The sequence below is a fragment of the Molothrus aeneus genome, chromosome 2, assembly GCF_037042795.1.
Source record: "Molothrus aeneus isolate 106 chromosome 2, BPBGC_Maene_1.0, whole genome shotgun sequence".
Classification (NCBI taxonomy): Eukaryota; Metazoa; Chordata; class Aves; order Passeriformes; family Icteridae; genus Molothrus; species Molothrus aeneus.
In genome coordinates this window covers 85,879,606-85,894,472 of record NC_089647.1, presented here as the reverse complement: position 1 = coordinate 85,894,472, position 14,867 = coordinate 85,879,606, and the positions used below count along the sequence as shown (strand labels likewise).

General features: G+C 36.7%; 1 protein-coding gene across 3 annotated transcripts in view; it reads left to right on the top strand.

Moving 5' to 3' along the window:
• Positions 1–14,867, top strand: part of MGAT4A (alpha-1,3-mannosyl-glycoprotein 4-beta-N-acetylglucosaminyltransferase A) — a 72,390-nt gene that overhangs the window by 33,304 nt on the left and 24,219 nt on the right. For all 3 annotated transcript variants that reach the window (XM_066545222.1, XM_066545219.1, XM_066545220.1), the window contains exons 6-9: positions 10,694–10,740; positions 11,293–11,406; positions 12,025–12,100; positions 13,469–13,583. In XM_066545222.1, the coding sequence (XP_066401319.1) occupies positions 10,694–10,740; positions 11,293–11,406; positions 12,025–12,100; positions 13,469–13,583 (352 nt within the window). The remainder of the gene's footprint in view (positions 1–10,693; positions 10,741–11,292; positions 11,407–12,024; positions 12,101–13,468; positions 13,584–14,867) is intronic.

The following is a 14,867-nucleotide window of genomic DNA, read 5'->3' as shown; positions in this document are numbered from 1 at the left end:
CAACATAAGAGTAATGGCTAAGGAACTCTGTTGTAGGGGAGGATTCCTTCCATTTTCTTTGTGCTGCTGCTTAGTCCTCTGTCAAACGAGTGCTGCAGTTGGAGATGTGAGGCACAGATTGTTATTGAATTAATTTTCTGGACAATGTGGATGTTTGAAGCCCAGACCTTTTTAATGGATTAATTCAGTGTTCAGTTGGACTGTTTGTTCACTTTGGCTCTGATTTAGTGGAAATCAAATTTAGGAAAATGATAGAGTACTTTCAGAAATAATTCTGTTAGATGCTGGGAATTGCATGTACCTATTTTGTTCTTTATGCCTTTCTCAGAAGTCTGAATTGGACACCGGGAAATTTATATTTATGTTTGACCTTCATCCATATAACTGTAGTGCTCTGCTGAAACAGTCTTTTATAAGTCCCACAGATGAAAATTCAAATCCCCAATTATAACTGGAAATGGTTTTAATTTAGTGAGCTGGTGTCCATTCAGAGATGAATCAGTAGAAAATCAGTAATTTTAATACTTCTATTATCAACATATTTTAAAACTTTCATTGGAAAGTTTGTAAACATTTTGCCTTTATCTGAGAATTGTTTCTTAGTATTTTCTAATGCAAACTGCTCTATTTTCTCTTTCTTGACAGCCAGTCAAAAACTATCTGTCTGGACAGATACAGTTTTTCTGGGAAAAAAAATTCTTTTAAAACATTTCTTGGTTGAGAGTATCAGGGAACAGAATTCTTTCTGAATTACTGGAATGCTGTGTTTTTCTTCACTGTATTAGTTGGAGAAATTTTATTGCCTGTGAATGTGGCTTATTTTCAAGGTTTAAAACTGAAGTTTCTTTTGTTTTGCTTAAGGAAGTCTGAGCTATGAGGTCTGTCTGTCATCATTGGATTCTCTGTCTTCTGCAAAATTTGGAATAGGAGTGAAGTGTCCCCAATGCCCCATCTTGTGTTGCCTTAGACAAGCCATATTGCTGTACCTGGGTTTTCCATAGCTGGAAACTTCCTTCCTTTGAGGTGCTGTGGAACACTCTCACCTTGGGAGTGTTTCTACAGAAGTGACTACCAGTGAACTGAACATTTCAGCAGGGGAGCTGCTGCTCCTGTGCCCATGGAGAGTTGGGTGGTTACACAGCAGTTACCCCCTGTGTTTTACTTCTTTATTGCACTTTGAGAGCAGTTCTGTGTGCTTATTCAGGTGCCTGTTTTGGGCACGGCAAGTCAGGAATGTATGGGAACATCTGAAGAACCAAAGTTTATATTTTTGTTCTCTTGTAACCACTCGCTAGATTTGCATTTCTTTTTCTTTATTCCATCCAATTTATTCTCTTTCCTTCTTTATTCTTGGACAATGTTTTTATTTTCTTAAGCTCAATATCTTACAGCTTGCTTTGCAGTTGCTACAGGGAACTCTCTACATGATTAATATGGTGCATTAAATACTTCATCCTGAATTATGCTGTGCTTTTTCTGAGTTATTCTGTATATTTCAGTTTCCTTCTGCAAGAGGAAAACTGCAGGTTTAATAAGCATTTTCTCTGGCTGTTTGAAGGAAGGCCTACTCCTCTGGTAGACTTCTGTTTCTCCTTAGATAAAAAGAAGGGCTGTGTCTTTTAAAATAGCCTTGTCTGTCCCCTCTTATCTGTGGCATATCCCAGTCTGAAATGCATTGCACTATTGCTGTCGTTAACACGTGCAATAATAAAGGCTTATTTAAAAATACATTAGAGGCTTGACCAACTATGCTTATTTTAAAAATTATGTCAAAAGTTTCTAAAAAAAGGTATGGCCTTCTCCAACATATGTGCAGTTTAAGTACAGCAAGAAATGGTCATAGGGTGAGGTTATGTAATTTTGCTAATAAGCTTAAAATTACTATCTGTGCCTTGTCTATAGCTTGTAGCAACAGCAAAAAAGGGAGCACAAGGCTACAAAAGTGGTTTTAGAAGAAAATTATAGAAAAAAATAGCATTTTAAAAGGATTTTATTATTTTACTTGCTATCTTTATTTGAGAAATCAAATTTACAGTGTTTAAGAAGCATTGCTGGGAGCCATAGTTGTGGACTGTAATCTCTGTGCTAAGCACACTACAAAACTCTTCTAATACTCCTGTTTTTTTGTAGTTCAATCTCACTCATTTCTTTTAATTTCATTTTTTTTGCTAGAAAACAGATTAGAAGGCTGATGGCCTTCTGCAAACAGCATCAACAGTGTAAACAGAGGAGCTAGTAAGTATAGATGCATTATGGTTGCTAAATAAAGAGATCCGTATATTAATTTACTGTATGGATATTTCTCAGTAATATAATTGTACACAGTAAATTTCCATACTGGAAGTTCAAGAAACTCTGAAATATCTCAGCTGATGTGACAACTAATCACCAATTTAAATAATTACTAGAATTGCTTGACAGTAAACTATTCAATTGTCCTAGTTACTGACATATGTCTGTGTTCTCCAATTTGTTAAAATCACTTTATGGCAGAATAATTTGCAGGTATTCATTAGGATGACTAATAAATAGGTATGATTCATTATTCCTTAATACTTCAAAATCTTTTTGTTCCCCCTCACTATGTAGCTAGTTCCTAGTTCATATGAGTTGAAAACAAATTATTTAAATCTCATTAACCTGCTTTGTACAAGAACTTGTTTTCAGATTAAGCCATAGACTCTAGGTTTAAGAAATCATGAACTCAGAGTAAAAATTGTTGTCTAGTGTTTTTATTCATTAGGGCTCGCAATTAACATGGGAAACATGGTTTTGAAATACTTTAAATGAACATAGTGGAACAACAGACATACATATACACACACAACTGAATATGAGAGAAATTAGAATACTTTCCTGGTATCTAAACAAAATGTTATTTCTTTTTTTTCTGTGGGGAGGTCTCATTTACAAGGAAGAAAATGCATCTTAGACTTGTTCTAAATATATCAGAGATTGTCAGTCCACTTCATTAATCAGAGACTTCACTTAGCACAGTCTTTTGTACAAACAGTAATCAGTGCATGCTGGAAAGACTATAAGCCTTTGATTTGACCAAAAATATCAGAAGGACAAATCATTTCAGGAAGAATTGGAAGTCACTACAGGTATGCAAAAGCATTTTGCTATTTCTGTGTGCTGCTGATTACATCTGACTAGGTAGTACTTGACCAACCATTTGTTCTTGGAGCATTAGGCCACAAGTTTTACTTTCTTACATATTCCTGATTTAAATCTTACTCTGTTTCATGTATGTACATTTCACTTAAGCTGGAAAAATTTACACATCTTGATTGTCTTTTACTATCATTGTATTATCTCTTTATGTAAACAGTGGCTGCTAAATTAAGAGGTGTTGATCTTGAGTAGTGTTTTGTCTGTGCTCCTTCTGTGGAGAATCTTATTTATTAATTCTTTGGAAAAGTTTCTGTCCTGGTTAGGTCAGTGTGACACAAGCACCCAGCAAGGAACCATCCTGTGCATGGATATGAACGAAGCCTTAGCAGATTAAGGACTGGGTCAAATCTTGCTGAACCTGTTTTGTAGGTATTGACACTGCAGTGCAATATGTAAACCTTCTCCACAAAATAAACAAGGCTGTATTTTTAACTCTTCTTGCTCTGGGCCTGAATTATAGTTCTCTCTGATCAGCAGCTCTCTAGATAGAAAACAAAAGGGTATTTTGATTGTCTTGCTCTCAACCTGGATGTATTAGCATCATCCCAGCTACAGAAATGTTCTTGCTTTCTGCTAATTGTTTGTTAGCTGCCTCTTCTTGGAACTGCCCTGGAGAGTGCATTCCCAGCCCCTGAAAGATCTGACAGTGCATCTGGAGTTGGAGAGAGTCTGATAGATCTTAGTGTGTAGATAAATATGTGTATGTGTGTAATGTATATACACTTAAAAAAAATCAAAGCTAATCAAAGCTGTTATGTCAAGATACATTATCTACACCAAATAATATTAAAGGCCTGCACAGATGGAAATCTTTGTTTTGGACATCTCACTCAAAGTTGATAAGGATGAACACACCTTCCTGATACACTGCCATCTCTTGTATCTGAAAAGGTAGCTTTACCTGTCAGTGAGAATTTGAGATATTTATGCTGTTTTTGCAGTCCCTCTCCTTCGTCACCTAAGCTTTGGTACACAGGAGTATGGACTGCTGATACTGGGCACCAACATAGGATTTTATGCTTTTCTTTTCATGTCAGTGACTAGCAAATTTTCTATAAGGAATTAAACCAGATAAAAATATCTTTCTTAGATCTAGGAAAAGATCCTTGACAGGATTTGAAAACTTGAATGTACCTGAGATAAATTTGCTATCTCAGCACAAAGATAAAATTCAGGATTTTGCTCTTTCCCCAAGCCCTAGACTTGTATGACTGAAAAGCTTCTCTGAAATGCTTGCTGAGGTGCACCTGGGCCACAATAACTACTTGATCCTTCTGGTAAGGGAACATCACTATTGATTGCAGAGATGTCTGATCTCTCTGGTGACATCTAGGGTATTTGTGAGGTGGGAAGTAGCAGTAATAATCTTATTTCAGAAGCATTGTAGCAGGTGACTTCATACTTGTGTGGTGGACTGAATTGGCACTGAGTTGGCACTCAATCTTTGGACAACACTATCAAGTTTTGCTACAGTGGTCTGCCTTGACCTAAAAATTCCTTCTGTCCTCCAAATAAAGAGTACAAATTGGAGAAGGGTACTTTAGACTACACAGCAACTGCCTATCTTCTGGAAGGCAAACTGTCCAGACCATTTCAACAATGGCTTCTCCAAGGAGAACAAAAGGTTTCCCATGCTGCAAGGCAGTATGTGCTGCTTTCTTTCAGACTCCACAAAACTAGTAGTGGCTGTATGACACCAGCATAACTTGCATCTGAATGTCTGGTCTTGCATTGTAATGTGATGCTTTTTGCTCTGGCTGGCCTTCTTAAAAACTCAGCTTGTTCTTTGACACGCTGTTGTGGTTCACAGCACAATCCATATGGATATTTGCTCTCATGATTGAGGATCTGACAGGCAGGGCACAAGGGTAGGGAGAAACAAGAGTGGAGTGCTACAAGAGTAGACTTGTAATCCTGCTATTGCTGCCAAAGGCTTTTGCATTATGAAACCCTGTCCTGAACTGCATTGGGTTAATCATAGAAATGACTGGAGACAGAAAGAAATGTCTTGCCTATGTGGTGGAGGGGGGAATTTAAGGGAGAGATGAAGTCATTAGCTCATGGAGGACACAGGCTGCATTTTGCTTATGTAACATTAGCTGGTTGTTATGACAGTATTCTCATTCCTGTTTCTTGCCTTGCTACTTGATCTCACTTTCCCTGTATTTAACTTGAACTCACCACTTCAGATTTGAAACAAGACACAGTATTCTTGAATAAAATTATTTTTCAGCTGCATTTGTTGAACTCTAAAAGATGATACTACCTTTTCCCACAGGCTTTGTTTATATACACACACTACTGCAACCACTGGAAGCCACTGCTGCATGTTTATTCCTTAGGGCCTTGTCTTCACTGCATATATATCCCAAAATAGGTCCAAATGCCACATTAGTGGCTGGTTTATCCTATGAAAATGTTATGCCTTGTATATAGGTAATGATACTTTTACTATTTCAAGGCAAATAGACGTGTAGTTGGCCTTTTCTGAAGGCTGTAATTTTATATTGCTCGTCATTATAGGAAATACATGGTAAAATTACCCACTCCTGTTCTATGGGATGATGAAAGATCAAACAAAATTGTAATTAGTAAGCAATGAAATGACCACACTATGCAGATTAGCATGCTTGTTTCTCAGGGTGTTCTTGAAAGATGTTCTTGAATAATGTTAAGTCTTTCTTCTAGTAGATTTCATTTAAGAATTGAGATCTGGATAATCTAGATAATCTAGTCTAGATACATTTCCAAGATGGTGAAAGTCCTCAAGGGCAAGACTTTGGAGGAGCAGCTGAGGTCACTTGGTTTGTTAAACTTAGAAGAGAAGACTGAGAGGTGACTTCATCACAGTCTGCAGCTTCCCCGAGGTGGTCAGTGGAGAGGGAGATGCTGATGTCCTTTCTCTGGTGACCAGCGAAGGACACATGGAAATGGTGTGAAGCTGCATCAGGGGAAGATCAGAATGGACACCAGGAGAAGATTCTTCACTGAGTGGTCAGTCATGGGAATAGTCTGCCAGTGGAAGTGGTCATGGTGCCATGGTTGTCAGAGCTCAAGAAGCATTTGGATGATGCCTTTAGTCAAATAGTTTAGTTTTAGGTAGTCATTTGAGGAACTGGGTGTTGGTCTTGATGATCCTTTTGGGTCCTTTTTAGCTTGAGAGATTCTATGATTGCATTTTTTTTTTCCTAGGCATCTGCCACTTAAGACAGTAAATAAGCTTTTGGTCTTAAATGCCATGGTTTTTCTTACATTTTTAGAAACAGTCTACCTTCTGTCATTCTTGAGGGTATGAATTTAACAGTATGAAAGGGTTGATTCTTAAAAGAAGAAATCTTGGTTTTGTAGGACATTTGTCTAGCTGTTCATCAGAACTTTCTAACCTCTCATTTTGACTGCTAGCTAATGTATTCTCCTGCTTTGCTGTGCACACTCTCATTCATAAAAATCAATCAAGAAGTTCGGAAAGTTCACTGCTGCTCTGGCTCTTTCTGTGTTTGTTGAGAATTATGATGTCTGTTCAGACAAATGTTAGAATAATCACAAATTTGATGTGCAGCCTTGCCAGCACTTCAGAAAAGTGTTTTAGAGAATTGGAGTACAGCATTTTGCAAAAAGAGAGGAAATTTTTAAACTTATTTCACTGACAATCTGCAAATTCAGTTTGTTCTACAACAGATTCTGAGTTTTTTTTAAATGAGAGATTCATCAAAGCATTCTACATGCATTTGTCATCAAAATTGTTGATGTAAACAGTTAAACCTTAGATACAGCCATGTTCACTGGCTTATAAAACTCCACAGATCTCATAAACTAGAATCTTCCTTTCTTGTTGAAAGTTTAGATAGGCTCAAGGGGATGCTAATGAGGTACCTTGAAGATGAGTCTACTGAAGAATATCAAATACACAAAATCATATCTGTCTCAGGAAGTAACCTGAACTGAAAGTAGTTGGAGCGTGGATGATAGTAGGAGGGGGTGTTGTATGTGCTTGTCTTGTTCTTCTTCTTATTCTTTGCTATGTATCATTTCATGGCTGCCTTTGATGGAGGGAAGGTGCTGATGGGAATCAGTCCTTGGTCTGGTGTGAATAAAAAAAAGTGTCCTACTTCAAGTGTTTTGCATTGTCTTGAAGATCAGTAATTTCATATGGCTAGGAAGAAAGAACAGGCCAAACAACTGGAACTGCTGATACTCAAATAACCATCCCTACCTATGCCTTTCATTATGAAGTTCTCTGAGATCCACTCACCAGGACAAAGTTCTTTGTAAGGCTTCATGTGATTCATTGGTAAGATGTATCCTTGTGGCTGGAAATTATCTTTGGTTGGGGCCTAACACAATTCTGCACTTAATTACTTTAAAAGATTTATTCTTAAAATACTCATTTGTGCTTCTTTTTTATGGGTCTAGAATTCCTAGGGATTTCTTTTAATCTTCAGCCTTAGGAGTGTTAGTAAGAAAAAATGATAGTTTTAGTAATGCCTTTGGATTTGATAGACAAAAGCATTCATAGCTGTATTGTTATGATCACCAGCAACACTTCAATAGCTACAAGCAGCACTGATGCAATGAAACAGATTTTAAGTTCATCAGGTTTACTCCAAAATTGACCAGATGATTTTCGCTGAAAACCTAAAGAACAGTTACACATTTTTCTTTCTTGATGGCTTCTTTTTTTAAATCTGGATTTGTCTTATCCTGTTTATGATTATTGGAGATGAGCAGTCTTGTGTCCTTCAGATTGATAAAGAGGACCTTGTATCTTATTTGTCAAGGCAGTAAACACTTCATTCCTCGAAAATAGGAAATAGATTTTGATTAATAATGGATTTTTTATCTGTTGCTTTTAAGCTTCTGATTGAATTTACTGATACTGCTTGAAAAATCCTTAGATTTAATTTAGCTATTCCAGATTTTCTTCCATTGCTACCCTGCAAAGTCTTCTGTCTACTTAACTCTGCCCTTGGTGTAGTCACAGCTTGATCAAATCTGTTGTGTATTCTCATTTCATGATGTTGTATGAATTAACATCAAAGTGCCACCTTCTTGGGACATGTCTTGAAGATCCTACTTAGTGGTAGACTGGGCAATGAGAGGACTCAATTGTCTCTTGAAGCTCTGATGTAGAAAGATGTTTTGTGTTGAAATCCTGGTTCTGAATCTTGTATGAAGCTGGTAGATAGAAATACAACTGCTTATTTTAAAATGATGGCAGAATACAGTGTTTTAATGCATTTGATCATGTGAAAAATGACATCAACTCTTCTCATCTATGTGTTCTTTTTCTTTTTAAAAGTGTCACTTTTAGAAGCTTTTGCACTACAGTGATTCAGTGATTGCTGATTGAGAAGGAAAAGTTGCCTACTAAGCCAGCAGTGGTATTTTCTGTATTTCGTGTTCATAGCAGCTAGACCAGACCTTCTTGACTTTTTGTGACATCAAGATTAACCATATGAGGTTGGAAGACTTCAAGCTGCATCTTTTTGATGTGATCCTATTGTGATTGCAGCTCTGACTGGGGGAACTGCCAGCCTTTCACGTGAAGCATGCAAACAGGAAAGTAGGAGAAAACTCTCTTATTCCAGACTTTTTTTTTTTCTGATTGTGTTGTTTTCTGTACAAGAGTGTAAGGTTTTACAAGCAATAGCAAGGCTTCATGGTAGTCTGGAAAATAGGTCAAAACTATGTTCCTGCTAAGGAGATGTGCACTAAGGCATGGGCTTGTGATCAAATATATGATTCCAGTTGGCATGAAGTTTGGCATTTATTTTAATCTCTGGAAAACTGAATAGAAACTAGCTGTGTTTCTGCTGAGTGTGTGTATGCAGATATATATAAATCCTATATTTTCTATGCAATTTCAGTATGGACTGTATTACATGTGTTGGAGTTCTTAATGCTGGACTGAGTAATTGAAATTTGGCATGCCGACTGAAATGCAAATTTTTTGTTTTTTCACATGATGATTGAACTGCAATTTCTGTATTTTTAACATTTAAAAGGTTTTGAAAAGAGAGAAAAAGAAATGTTTCAGTTAAAGATGGTTATATTACAATTATTTTTATGTAGGCACTAGGTTACTGTGATTTGCAGCTGTTACACAAAACAGTAGAATTTATGTCCAACTCCATTCTCTTAATTAAATGTGTATAAACAATCCATAGAAGTATTTAAACAGTGATGTATAAAGATCCATATGGGCTTGTGAGTCTCCATGTGTGGAACACAGTGCAAGATGAGTTTTAAATTGTGAGCACCTTACCAGCTTACTAAAACTTCTGCCCAGCACTAGGCATAGCACTTAAAAGAAAATACCTATGACAAAATTACAAGAAATACTTTCTACTCACACGTTCTTGTGGTATTTAAAATCTGCTTTTGGAAGAAATCCACTGCTGTTGTTATCCTTTTTAAAAAGCGTGCGTCACTGGCATTATGTTTGATTTCATAAAAATAAATCTTTAAAAAATAGAAATGGTGTTTTTTTTAAGATCAAAGGGTGAGCACCTTTATCAAACAAGATTAACAGTTCTATAGAAAGGCTTGGGAGGGATTTATTCTCTGTGTATAATCCTTTAATGATATCCTGTGTTACAAATTCATCAGAGAAAATTTGAACTGTTCCTTTGTTTCTGGTGTTTCAAAGACAACTCTTTCTCCAGAATCCTCATGAGCCAGAATCTGGGTTGATTTATAGACTATTCTTTTCAAAAATTTAAACAATATATCAAATCATTAGATTAGTAAGTGTAACAAAGACCAGAGTTTTCAGTCACATTTATGAGTTCACAAATTCCCTTTTCTTGGAATGCATGTGTACAGCCAGGTTGAATAATTGCCCAGTGCTGGGAATTTAGATGATCTGGACTTTTCCAGAATGTCACAATTTGTATTTTCACCAACGAGTAATTTTTAGAATTGTTGCATCTATGAGAACTGAGTGATTGATGGGATTAATTGTCCCTCAGATTTAGTCTCTGATGCAAAAAAGCAACCCTGGTCAGAAAGGCAGCAGGCTCACTGCTCCCTTTGGTTAGGGCATTTGCTTTAAATGCAAAGCTTAGGAGGTGTACTTTTGAGAGAGGAGTGTGTGTGTGTGTGTGTGTGTGTGTGTGTGTGTGTGTGTGTGTTCAATGCTCTGTTTTCCAGAAAGATTTCTTTGGTAATATTTTCTTATATATTATTGTGATTGTTGTATAGTAATAATATCAAGTTCTTCTTACACAAACACTCAGTGATCATTTTGTCATCAAGAGCGTGAGTTTTTAACACTTTTCTGTTAAGTGCAGGTATGAGATAATTATTCCCCTCTGTTTACAAAAAAATTCTCATATTAGAGGTAAGACATTGTTACATGTGTGTTGTTTTCTTTTATTGCTCCAATATCTTACACAATGAAAGTGGTTTTCAAGGACAGCCAACTGCAATGTTTATTTTACTTTGTTCTTTTGACATGTAACTCTAGAACTATCAAGTAATCTATTCTTTTTTTTTTTTTGCTTTTTTTCCCCAGACTGATCTTGATTATGTTAACAGTGTTGTTGCAAGCCTGGAAAGAGAGTAAGTTGTAGTTTTAATTGGGGATTTCTTAGTTTATTGATGATAAAATAAATCAGGCTGTAATAAACAAATAAAGATTTCTGGAAATTAGAGATCATGCCTTTTTGTGGAGCTTTGGACTTTTGAACAAAAAAAGTAAGACAAATTAAGAGGCAGTGATTCAGTCAGTTAAACTGTAAAACAGTAAGTGGGATTAAATTATTTGATGCACTATAAACAGATGGGATTGTTTAAACATGAACAGAAATTTGTGACATCTGAGTTAGGGCCTTGTGTTCGCTATGTTCAAAGAGAACTGTAGGAAAAAAATCACTAGTTTCTGAAAAAGCACAAAAAATGTTTAGAATGTGTTTGATTCTGATTATAAGAAGGTGATAGTGCTCTGAAGGACATGCTAAGGAAAACAATACTTTTTTCTATACTGCTGTTCTTCTGTATGGCTCATTTGAGCAAGTCCTCATACCCAGACACAGCAACTGCTCCAACAGACAGGGAGCAGGAACTACAGGACTCAGAATCTCCCGTGTGACTTCAGGATGTTTCCATTGACAGGTTTTCCACAGAGATCAATTCTGGCTTGGTGGAAGTAATAGCCCCTCCTGCAACATACTATCCTGACTTGACAAACTTGAAAGAAACATTTGGAGACTCAAAAGAGAGAGTGAGGTAGGTTTATTCTCCCAGATCTTTTCCCATCTCCTCCCACACCCACACTTTGGTTGTTTATAAAACGGCAAGTGGGATGTGAATTCTTGAAATGTTTTCTTACTGTAATTCTTGCAAGTGTGGGGATGCTAAAAGTGCTGTATGAATCCATCTCATTCTTAGCTACATGCTGCTCTGTGCATGATCAGAGCCTAAGCTTGGTTGAATCCATTTAGTGTTAAAATATGGGAGGAGAAACTGAGACTTTTAATATAGTTTTATTCCTGTATGTGGACTCTTTCATTTGCTGGTTTTCTTCATGAAATACAGGGTAAAACCCAGTAGTACTTGTTGAATTACCATTTTAAATGCACATGTGTTTTTAGTGAAATGTCAGGTAGTTGTCACAAAGTCAGGTTCAAATTAAACCAGTTTGATGTCTGTATTAAAGAATAAGGTGAAAGCTTTGTTCCTTTTTTTTTTCCAGACAGTGGATTTCCTGAGGGAACAATGCCAAAAGCAGCTGTCCTAACATTTCATTAACATGTGTCATTCTTCATAATGAAATTTACTTTATATTGCCAGCTTGTATTGAAATAACAGTTTTTCATAAACCTTAAGCTTTCAATTTAATTTCAGATGGAGAACAAAACAAAACTTGGATTATTGTTTTCTTATGATGTATGCCCAGAAAAAAGGGGTTTATTATATTCAGGTAAATTTTTCTTCTTTATTTTGAGACAAGTTTTCAAATTAGTCTCTGGAAATTATGTTGTTGGACACATCAGAAGGACCTACACAGAACAGAGAACTTGATCCCATCATTTAAAGAGGGCATTAAGTATGGTGGTTATGGTATATGGGAAAGTAGTTTGAGCAGGATACTGCCTCACTGTCTCTGAAGTAAAAAGTAATTTATCCTATGTCACTTTTCTTAAGAGGCCTAGCAAAAAAAAAAGTGAAGGAATCACAGCAGCCTAACTGTTTTTTCCTTGTCCCTGAAATGAATTATTGTTGAGTTCCCTAGGAAAAAAAAAAAAAGCCAGCATAGTTTTTAGTGGGAATGAATGAAGCTAAAATCTATTTTTATTTTCTTTTGAAAGTGCAGTGTCACTTTAATATGACTGTTGTGTGTAGACATGGAATTTTTTTTTTAAAGAGGTTTCTAACAACAGAGTTAAGTAGTTCTTCCCTTTAGCTCAGAATTTTCCTATCATGTGTTTCTGCTTTGAAGTAGGAGTCTTACCTACAGGTATTGCAGATTTAGTAACTGCACTGATGATCTTTATTTAGATGTTGTGCCTGTGTCCTTGGGGTGTAAAGTCCCACACATCTCATCTAGTTTTCACAAAGCTATGCTGACTCCTCTCTGAGAGCTGTTGGAGTTTCAGCTCTCTGGGAAGCTGCAGAGCCAATAGCATGTGACAGTCTGGTTTGATACTGAGAAGTTGCACAAATATTAGTGCCAGCACGAGGGGAGGGCATGACTGCACTGTGAGAAAGGACAGGAGAAGCAGGATCTCTACTGCAGCAATGGCCTTACAGCACTTACTGTGAATTAAAGGCACTGTAGCACCCCATGTTGGCAGTTCTGCAGCCTGGGCTAGGTGGCTATGGACTGCAGATATTGTGTCTCTTAGCCTCCTGTCTCAGAGGAGGAACTCTTTCAGTGCTCTTACATTTGTGAGTAAGCAGTCACATTTGTGTACAGATAATACAGATATTAAACTTGTTCTGATGATGCCACTTAGACTAACATTATTTCATGGATGTTTTTCCTTTGAAGAAAGAAGCTGGAAAAGTAGTGTTCTAAAGTAAGAAGTTGAGATATGTTTGTAGATTCTTACTAGTTTTGTATTACTTTTCCACAAGGATTCTGTATTAGTTCTCCACAAACAGACAGACTGATCCCTACAATAGTTATTCCAGGCTATGGCATCTATGTTTTATATCAGTGCTAGCATTAGAAATACATGGCTATGTGTTAGCAATCTATTATAAGTCAGTATTTCCTAGCTGTACTTTTTTCTGTTGCTTTGCTAGTGCTTTTTTTAATGTTGATATTGCTTCTACCTTCCTCTAGCTTGAAGATGACATTGTTGTCAAGCAGAATTATTTCAGCACAATAAAAAATTTTGCACTTCAGCTTGCTTCTGAAGATTGGATGATTCTAGAATTTTCTCAGCTGGGTTTCATTGGTAAGAAAATGTTCACTTTTGTAGTTTGAAAGAATACATTTGTACTCAGACTGTGAATTAATAGTGATCTGACTTCAAAGCTATCTTCTTTGTGCTGGAAATAGACCAAGAAGTAGAAATTCATTGCCTTTTTTTGGAACTCTGGTTTAGCTCATGGTTGTTGCTTTTGCCCCTCATTTGTTTCATCTACTTTTGTATGACAGAGGCAAACTCAAACTGTTGTAAAAGAGGGCATTTTTAGAACCAAAAATTAATTTATAAAAATACTAACAATCAAACTGCAAAGCATTATTTATTTTGAATTTAGCTGCTGTTAAAATGAAATGTATTTAACGCATAACTGACTGAAATAAAGAAAAACCATGAAAATTAACTCCACCTAAAATAACTTCATTGCTGTTTGTGCCAAAATTTCCAAGAATTAGGAGGCATCAGTTTGTTGCAAAACCTGTTCTATCTCCATCTTTCTACTTCATGAAGGAGAATTTACAACAATCTGTTCCTTCCTAGATGCAGTCAGATTCTGTCATCTGCAATGAGCAACAGCGAGAGGAGTTAATGCAGGATCTTGGGCTGTGGGTCAGATGTCAGGGTGCTCTGGAAATTATGGTTCTTTGCTCTTACAGTAACATCTTTTCATGGGGAGATACTAAATAGAAAAGCAATGATAGAGAAGTTTGGAAGAGTTTTTAGAAATCAAAAGGTTATTTCATTACTGATGTGTCATGATCTTTTTAAAAGCAACAAGCTGGAGATATGCAAAGAAAAATCAAAAGCTGGGGCAGACTTTCAAGATTCCTGTGGCCAACACAAATGGTTCCAAAATGAAGGCTGTAAGTTGAGTTCAGAACAGAAAGAAAATCCTATGTGTAACAGATAAAAGTGCAGCCATGAGTTCTGTCATTCTCTTGGAAATTCTTATTATTCTCTTTCCTTTGGATCTACTTGCCAGAGAATGGCTTCATTTTTAGCTCAGTGACCCATAATGGTTGTACATGAACTGAGCATGTTGGCACTACTTGAATATGTGCTCTCCTGTTTCCAGCTCAGCATCCAGTGGGCAATAGTTCCTGACTTTGGGGGACTCAGAGATTGCTGGAGTAGAAAGGAAAACAGAAATTATCGCTCCTACATGCTATGTTAGGGTACAGAATGTAGACTTTGTAGACTTGCCTGCCAGTTTAACCTACAGAAACAGGAGGAAAGGAAATGGGCAGAGTGAAGTCTCCTTAGACACCTGGCCATCACCTAACTGCTTTGGGCTACCATCAGAGATACACTGCT